General features: G+C 36.9%; 1 protein-coding gene across 1 annotated transcript in view; it reads left to right on the top strand.

The window, feature by feature from the left end:
- Positions 1 to 3280, top strand: part of IL1RAPL2 (interleukin 1 receptor accessory protein like 2) — a 653603-nt gene extending 650323 nt beyond the window's left edge. The window contains exon 12 of the mRNA XM_062183034.1: positions 2583 to 3280. Coding sequence (XP_062039018.1) covers positions 2583 to 3280 — 698 coding nt within the window. The remainder of the gene's footprint in view (positions 1 to 2582) is intronic.
- The last annotated feature ends 6573 nt before the right edge of the window (positions 3281 to 9853 follow it).

Raw genomic sequence — 9853 nt, forward strand, 5'->3', positions numbered from 1 at the left:
GACAGGGACCACTCCCTCTCTCCAAGGTTCCCTTCAACACCCACGCCCTGTGCAGCTGAGCATAGTGGGATCTGTCCCGACAGGCAGCCCTTCTGGGGGCAAATGTAAATTTGGCCTGATGAGTCTCTAAGAAGCCCCAGGAACCCTAAATGATACATTCTGCTTAGCTGTCAAAAGGCAAAATATAGTAGACTGGTAAAGGGGGAAAATCATACTAATCAGGCAAAAAAAAAAAAAATGTCACTCCATTTCCTTCCCCATCCCAGGAAGGAGTAGTAAACTGAAGTCCATAATATCCCAATCAATTTCTTGAGTACATATGTATATGGCTTCTTGAACTACCAAAGATTTCTAGCTTGTAATTCTTGTTATTTACATAGATAGAGATGTATAGATGTAGCTTTTGTTTTTAAGAGTATGCTTAAAAATATACTTAGACCACATCCCCAATATAGAGATACTGTTGTTCCTAGAGGTATACTTTATGTGACTGTGTGTTGCTGACAAGGTTTGTACAGGACGATTAAAAATTTTAAATAACCATTTGCAATTAATACGAGAGGAATACTAGTCAAAGTTACCCCTTGGTACATTATTTTGCAAAGAGTCCCTGTATAAAAATGAACAGCTAACATAATTCACCTGGTAAAACTGTATTTTCATGGATTCCTGCACAATACCATGGTTCTGGGTTCGGGTTTGATTTTGTTTTGTTTTGGAGGAAAGGTGAAAAGAACAATGGGAAAGATGCATGATAGTTTATTTTACTGTATCTTACAGATCCAACTTCTAATGATGAAGCTTCCCACATAACTTTCTTTTTGGGAGCAGAAAGAAAGGAAGAAAATGAAGAGTCAGAGCTGTTGATACATTGGGATAATATTTTTCCACTCTATTGAAACTTTCTACCTTTCCTTCCATTCTGTTTCACCAGTTCTCTGATAATACCAGAGTGATCACGTCCCCCATTGCTACTTGTGTTGTGTGTTTCATTTTGTTTTTTTCAGATCTCAATGCGGATTGTGCCCTTTGAATATATAATCTCAAAGTAAAACCCTCAAAATTCTTAAGAGGTTGTCTTCTGACTTAGAAACTGCCTGATCTCCTCACATACAGTCACTGTAACTACTGCATGAGAAAGTGCTGCAATGTATTAATTCAAAATCAAAAACAGCAGTAACAAAAAATTGTTAAATAGCACGCTATGTATATCTCTTTTTCAAGTTTGTGTTATCTCTAGGGTGTATAGAAAGTTTGCTGATTTTCACTTGTGAAACTTTTCTTCTGCCAACTAGTAGAAATAAAACCCTGGAAAAGAGAGATCATCTGTGAAATATGCATCTGTAAAATCCGTTTCTCTTTGCAAATGCCGTGTACTGGGCTGCTTGGTGGCCCCACACTATGTGATGGATGTGACGTCTTGAAAGCAGTCTGTAACCCTGGGCCAGATTTGCAGCAACAAATGTTGCCATGCTTCTGTAGGTACTGCTTTTGCTAGAGGGCACTGTACTTTAGACAAGGCCTTGTGCTCGGCTTAGGAAAGAGAGCTCTCTGGTGCAGCACCTGTGTCCAAGTCCCCATTTGTCAACACTTGTGTGTGTTTCCCTTTTTGGCAGATACGACTTTGGGAAGCATGATGGCAGAGGGATTATTCTCTGGGATAAACACATTTAGAACTAGTTCAGTGTTGTTGTACCACATACAAACACACAAAACCATATATGTTCACCTACATTCCAGCATTGCTGCTCAAAATAGACTCCTCCTCCTTCCTCATTCATTCCTTACCATTCCCCACCTCCAACTCTACCCCTTCACTATTCTTTGGAACTAAAAGCAGCTGGTTCAAATGAAAGTCATGGGCACACACACTTGCCTATCTCTGGGTTTCAAGGTCCAAAGACAGAACCTAAGTTTGCATATGACAAAAGGGATCCTGAGAAACAAGCTGACTATGGTTTTCTAAAAGAGATTTTCCACCGTGTCTGTATCACAATTGTCTCTCAAGTAGTAAGCATACATAGCTGTCCCCACCTCCCCAAGACACACACATACATACCTGTTTAATAATTGAACATTAGGAGCCATATTTACAGTTATTCTTTGTCAAATAAAATAAATACTATTAATAAAAAAGGAAGAAATCTAGGGAGGGAAAGCAAAGCAAATCCCCAAATACAGAATCCTGTATTTATTAAAAGGCTCTGTTTTTCTTTTCATCGACCTGTTGATGGCTTGTTCACTCAGAGTACCAGCCTGGAAGCTTGCCTTGAATTAAATGATTAAATAAATAAAAAAATTACTGAAATACACCTAAGCTCTGAAGCAGTCAAGGTTTATGCTAGCCAACAGAACACTGTAAGTAATGATGAGGGCAAAGAAAATAAAGTTTATAAGCAGTTGTTTTTCTAAATTTTTTTTTTATTTTTTAAGGAGACGGGCTTTCTGAATGTACAATACAAGAAAAGAAAATGTGACGGACTTTAGTGAAAGACTGCATCTTTGCTATACTAGAGTGCAAAGCTGATGCTTAAGGACTGGCAATGTCTTTGTTTTACCCTTTCTCTCTTTGTGATTTGTAGCATACATTGAAGATCTCACAAGATGCATTGAGCAAAGCAGAAGACTTATTATCGTGCTAACTCCTGACTATATACTCAGACGGGGATGGAGTATTTTCGAACTGGAAAGCAGACTCCATAACATGCTAGTCAGTGGAGAAATCAAAGTGATATTGATTGAGTGTACAGAATTAAAAGGGAAGGTGAATTCCCAGGAAGTAGAATCACTAAAGCGCAGCATCAAACTTCTGTCTCTGATCAAATGGAAGGGACCAAAAAGCAGCAAATTAAATTCTAAGTTTTGGAAGCACTTAGTATATGAAATGCCCATCAAGAGGAAAGAAATGCTATCTCGGTGCCACGTTCTGGAGTCTGCAGAACAAGGACTCTTTGGAGAACTCCAGCCCATATCCTCTATTGCCATGACCAATACCTCGGCCACTCTGGTGTCATCTCAAGCTGATCTCCCTAACTTCCACCATTCAGATTCAATGCAAATGAGACACTGTTGCAGAGGTTATAAACACGAGATGCCAACTACCACCTTGCCAGTACCTTCCTTGAGCAACCACCACACTTACTGTAATCTGCCTCTGACGCTACTCAACGGACAGCTGCCCCTTAATAATGCCTCGAAAGATACACAGGATTTTCCCAGGAACAGTTCCCTGCTACCTTTATCCTCCAAAGAGCTTAGCTTCACCAGCGACATTTGGTAGGGGAAAATTTGAGTTCCTCCCAACAGCATAAATGAGCAGAATGTCTGCTATACCAAGCATAAAGTATACCTAATAACACTGAGGTGCTGACAACGTATTTGAAGAAAAAGGCACACAAGTCACTTTTGTACTTAAATATTTTTGTTTACATTTTTAGATTAGTGGGGGGAAGGAAAGAAGGACTTCTTTTGTAGTTTGGCACCTTGTTCCAATGTACAGTTTTGATTTCTTCCTGAAAAGAATAGTTTTTAAATTCTGTTGTTTTACAGTGGGTTTTATGATACCACACAGACTGCAAGCTCAGTAGGTGAGCTATCTTTCCCATATATATGAATATTTCAGTATTTACGTGGTATTTGAAATAAGGAAAAGTTAAAGACTTCATTTGAATTTGAAAGTTCTGAACTAAGTTTAAGGGTAAAAGTGAACTTCTATAGAGTAACTGAAAAATCAGAAACTATCAAGAAAGAAATGTTGAGGCACTCCAGTTGGAAGACTGTTTGTAGAGGAAGATCAGCTGAGACAAAAATGATTGAAACGTTTAGAACTTCTTCAACATAATGGACCACTTATGTAGACTAAATCAACAGTTCACAATAACAGCTTTTAGAGTTATGAGGCAAGCATATCTTCTGTAGGCAAACTAGTAGGTAGGTAAACAATGTGCATTTCTTAAGCAAATGAATAGACAGGTTGTGAGTTCTTTTAGGATGATTTTGAACCCTGTGGCTTTCTCACTTGTTTCAAATGTTTCACAACCTTGAATATACATTTTAAAGTGTACATTATATTGTTTTCTAACAAATTCACATTTGGATTTTTTTTTATCCAAACGATCTCCTGGCCTGCTATAAGCTTTATACAAACATGTGGGCATCTTCTTTACCTTTTCCCAGCATCATTGGAGTTTGAATACATCTTGACTGTGAGTGTCAGCAATTGAAAAGAGTACAACAATAATCACAGATAAAGTGCTAAATGATTCAAGTTTACTAGTGGTAGAGAAGCTATTGCAGAGTTTCTCATTTGCAATGTAGTTATGAAACAGACTACTCTGTATCTACACAGTATCTACTTGACCATGTGTGCAAGGCTCCTGCAGAAGTATCTCTAGTCCCAGTGCTTCAAAGAATACATTTGATAGACCCAGCTTCTCCACTCCCCAGTAGTGAATGTGACTGTGCCATACCAGAAAATCCCTGTGACTAATCTAAGATATCGTGTATTTGCTGTAAGGAATGTGCCCCTAGTCTAGTATTTATTGTGAATTCCTGCTATATGTTTTTTCCGATTAATCAGATTCAATGTGCTCTCCACCTAGATGCCTGTTGGAGTCAATTGTTAATCAAGGTTGATTCTGGCATTTTGCAAATGATTCTTAAATCATGTTCTTGAACAAATGCTAACAAGGACAAGTGTACAAAGAGTGTAAAAATTAAGAATTTGCCCATCCCTTGTAACTGTGAAATCCAAGTGTATAAGAGAACATTAGGTAATATGCTTTGATAATTCCTTTTGACCTCTTTCCATTATTGATTCCCTGTGATCCATGAGTTTTATTCAAAGAACTTCTTTCTCTGTTGCATTTCTGCTGTTCAAAAAATGCATTATGCACAAACAGTATGTGAAAACTTAGCGATGTGTGCTCATTTCATGGTAGGACAATTAATTACTCCTTTGAAAAGTCCTGTTCAACACATGTAGGTGTTTCATGGATGTATTTTTTTCCACTGAGAAAGGTGATTTTACTTCTGTAAAACCTATAGGTATTTCAAAATGAAAATTTCTCAATTTTGAGCTGTTTTCCAAGTGTTAGAAAGTTGTATTTACTCTGATTGTTATTTAATGCTATGTATAATTACTAAATTAATAATATGCATGAAGTGAGTAGTATATGTTTAAATGACCAATTGTATTTTTTATTATTTTATTTTTCGCAGAAATCTAGATTAATCCAAATAGAATGTTCAGTGGTATTTTTAAACTAATAGTTCTGTACTGAGCATGCCAGTTCTGAAAATATAACATGGGTCTCTCTGCTTCCTTTATTTACAATGATTAAACGTGGGTAGCAATTTGAGTTGGCTGGCCACAATGTGTCCTTTCACTACTAGTAGGTACTCAAAAACAGAGCATTCACACTTGTGCTAGGGAACTTGACAAGAAACCTTTTCTACCATTTTCAGGAACCAATGTGTACACTATCTATAAAAATTTATTTCTAGATGGTGATTCAAAATTTAATTTTCATCTAAGATTTCTGAAAGATATAGCCCATAAGGGTATAATAAGTATTTAGTCTAGAACATGATATATTCTCCCAGTTGCTTTCATAGTGGGAAAAACTTTTTTTTCTCATCAATTTTTTGCTGACATTGAATTTGGAAATGTAGAGAAACACTAGTATAAACTATTTCTCATATGTTTGCAACACATTTGTTATGTTATTATATATAAAATACACACTTCAAAATTGAAGTTATTTTTAAGGTGAAACATGCTGAAAACATCAGAAATGATGGCAGAAATGAGAAATGCACAGAGGCGATAGATGCATGGGTAATAAAAATATATTAAAAACAAACAGGGCTCAGGGAGATGGATGATGTATACATGGGCTTAATTTGGTAAAATATGAAATTTAGAGGATATGATAATCTATGGGATCCAACCTAACTATGATGATTCTTAAAGGTAGCTGAGTGGTTTATGAAAAGATGTCTTTCCTTGCCACATCAAAACCTTAACTGAATTAGAATGAAATCTGTTCTGCTTTCAAACACTCGTTAAAAAATATGGACAGAGAGACACTTACAGGCTTCTGGTAAGGACTGAACCAAAGATAGCATCATGTGAAAGGTTGATATTTTGTTTGAGGGTTAATGGTTACCCTTGTGGAACTTAGCATCAGGAAATAGGGTGCAATCAGAGAGGGATTCAAGAGTTTGATTATGAAAGAGAAGTTTAAAGCATAGTTCAAGAGGACATGGAAATGAGTACTATCCCAGAGCTTACTAATACAACAGGTTGGAAAATGGAAAGTGTGATAAAGAAGAAAATTCTGGCAATTAAGGGAACAAGACTCTTTAATCCACTTGATATTTGCAGCTTTTACAAGAGTATGGAACCACTGATTTAAAGCATTTCCTGCTTTTTGGCATTTTATTTTTAAGTAAATTGTTTTTGGAACCAAATGTTTTCTAGAAAATTAATGGCCAAGAAAATATCTTGAATATTGCACATGGGAATCTTTATACTCCTTCTGGTCATCCCCAAAGGTGAGGCAGTGAACTGATAAAACCAGTTTCAAGTTAAGATAGAAAATACTCCCATAGTGATCAGTTCAGGCTGAACACTTGCAATTGTTGTTGCTGTTTTATGGGAGAGAATTTAATGTTGAAAATTTTCTGGCTCCAATTTCTCCATTACTCATGCATTTTTGTTCTAAGATGTCTGATAGAAGGTCACAGTGCTGAGCATTAAGTCTCACTGATAAATGTATAGGACATTTTGATAAACAATAATCATTCACTTCAAACTCATATCAAACTTGCATTTTTTTGGAGCTAAAATCAGCCACAGTCAACTTCACATGATTATTTGGAGCTCCATTTCATTACTGTGAGAACAGAACTTGTAAAATCACTCACATCCATCTCTAGTTATCTTCTCCAACGCTCACTGCTGTTAGCTCAACTACATTTTCTCCAGATGACATTAAAGTCAATCATGAGTGTTTATTGAGTGCCTAATCTGTACTGGTCACCACATAAAGTATAATGCAAGGGTACACCAGGAAGTTCATGGAAAAATGGAATTAAAAGATAAGTTAATTTTGGTGAAAAATTTCAAAAAATAATTATTCTTAATTCTTCAGTTTGAGGAAAATGCATATCATGAAAAAAAATATGCATGGACAATTTTTAAAAACTGCACCAAAGTAAATTTATCTTTTAATTCCATTGTGCACAAACTTTTTGAAGTTCACATATAGAAATCTTTTTCAGAATTGAAGAACTCGTTCTCAAATAGTTTACTCATCATATGCACAAAGAAAGGAGTGTTTGTGAAAACATATTCCAGTGCAGGGAGAGTAATGCGTACATGCAGTGTAGTTAACTGAGATGGGACAATTCAGTGCTAACTTGGGCAAGAGACACATTTGAAATAGATGGAACAATGGTGAAGAATGGGAATTTGCCAAGTGCAGAGAACAGTGTATGTAATTAACCTGAGCAAAGAATAAGCATTTCCTGTTTAGCTGACAGCAAGCACATTTAGCTGACAAGAGTAGAAATCCATGTGAGGACACAACATGAAGTAAGGCTGGAAGAGGTGCTGGAGTATTTGTGTGCTAACAGATACAAGAAGAAGTAGAGAAAGACAGCAGACACATGAGGACCACCCAGGAGGATTTTGCCATAGTCCAGGTATGAAGTGAAAGGAGATGGAGCTAGGGTCGTGTGACCCATATTCTCTTAAGAAAGGGAAGGCCCAAAGAAGAAGAGAAATAAGTAGAATGTGGCGATGCAAAAAATGAAGGGAAAACAGCAGAGTTAATAAAGAGTCCCAGGATCAAAAACTCAGTTGTATCAAAGGAATTATTTTTCCGTGTTTAACCTGTCTTCTTAACTGAGCACCCTGACACTGTCAGGACAAAACTAGAGACAACACAAAAAAGGTGGATTTGCTACTGGAGCGACCCATGAAGTGTTAGGAGGAAAGAAAGAGCCAGGAAAGACAACGGACTTCTGAAAATCTGATATAGAAATACGAATTTCTATTCACCCTACTGATTTCAATCCCAAATTCACAAAAAAATCAAAACTTCCTTTTCTGGAACTTTCTCATATTTGACACCGTTAGACTTTGATAAAGATGGTGCATTGATGCAGGTTGATCCTTTAGGTACTATTTTCTGTTTAAGTTTCTCACCTCATTTTGAAATAAAGACCAGTGATCATAAAGCAAAGGCTTTTGTAATTGTAATCGTATTTGTTGAATCAGAGGGAAACAAACTGCAGGAGGCAGAAATTAGAGCTATTTGTCCCCAGTTCTAAAATAGAATAACTGGACAAGAGTTAGAAAAAACAACAAAGGATATGTGGAAATGTGTTGGCATTATCAGAACTGGTGCAGAGAATGGTCTTGTAAAGAACAAGGAAAGGAATTGGTAACTGGATGAGGCTGGAACCCAATTTTCACCAAAATTGAAGATGGGGTTATTAGCTGATTGCCATCTTTAATATTATGAAGGAAATTTTATAAGGGAGATCGTATTCATTAGGGCAAATAACCGTTGTTAACAACAATCTCCCAAATCTCTGTATCCTAACAGGAGTGTATTGTTTCCTCACATCTCAGTCTAATGAGCGTTGGACAGGTTTAAAGGGACAAGCTCTGCTCCACCGTCACTGACAGGCAGACACTTTCCATTTTGCTGCTGTACTCTTCTCTAGGTCCAGGGAGTCCTCTCTGTTTAGCCAGTGGATGGGTAAAGAAAGACAGCATGCAGATTGGCACTGGATACCTGTAAAAACCACTCACATTCCAAGGAGGGGTCAGCTGGGGGACTGGCTTTTGCAGTCTAGCTATTTGTCCAGAAGGAAAAGGAAATGGAGCTTAAGAAGCAAGGTCTCTATTACTAAGATGCTAAACGATTGATTTTCCTAACACCAGAAGATGAAACAAATTTAGGCAGGAAACATACAAGATGAGAGCCCTTACCTTCTGAAGCAGAACATGTCAAACTAAATGAAGAGTTTCTGAGGAACAATGGCCTCAATTCACCTCTAAGTGAGCTGGTCACACAGTAGGTGCTCACATCACATTTTTTGATTAAATGAACAAGAGGATTTTGAAAGTTTCAGCTTCTATGGAGTCATGCAAAACTATAAGAGGAATATTACTATCATTTGCATCTTTCGGCAAACAACTTTGTGTTTGAAATTTTATTGAAACAAAAGAAAGCAATATACTGAGTATATCTCGTATAAGGCTAGGGTTTTAGAATTCTAAGTCAATTTGTAGTTGGAAATCAAAGGTTTTTAAGCTTTCTGCCAGTCACACAAATCACTTATCCTCAGGATTTTCAGACAATTTAGTTCTATGAGGCCACCCAACATAGCTCATTGCTCCTAACCACATAACCCCTTTTCCTAAATACATACTTTATGTGCTGACTCATTACCAACAGAAACATTACCTTCATTTTTTTTGCAAAGGATACTTTTATGCCTGTAATTATCATATTGGGTGGAAGAATAGGTATTCGATTAAACTACTTTACTGGGCACAGAGTATGCCCAGTGGCAGTTCCACCACTGAATTCAGCATGCAGCAAGATTTGGGTTTCTGTCTTTCTTTAATATATTTTCTAGGTAGCTAATACATTGAGAGTACCTGACATTCTCAACAGAGGAGATGTGGGAAAATGCCTAGGAAAAAATAAGAATGCCATTCCATTTTTACTGGAGGTAACCTACTTGACCTTTCTTGCCTTCATTTCCGTATTTGTAAAACGAGGCTAATAGTAATAATGATACACATAGGGTAGTGGTGAACATTGTGACA

This window comes from Lepus europaeus, chromosome X (genome assembly GCF_033115175.1).
Source record: "Lepus europaeus isolate LE1 chromosome X, mLepTim1.pri, whole genome shotgun sequence".
In the NCBI taxonomy this organism is placed as follows: domain Eukaryota; kingdom Metazoa; phylum Chordata; class Mammalia; order Lagomorpha; family Leporidae; genus Lepus; species Lepus europaeus.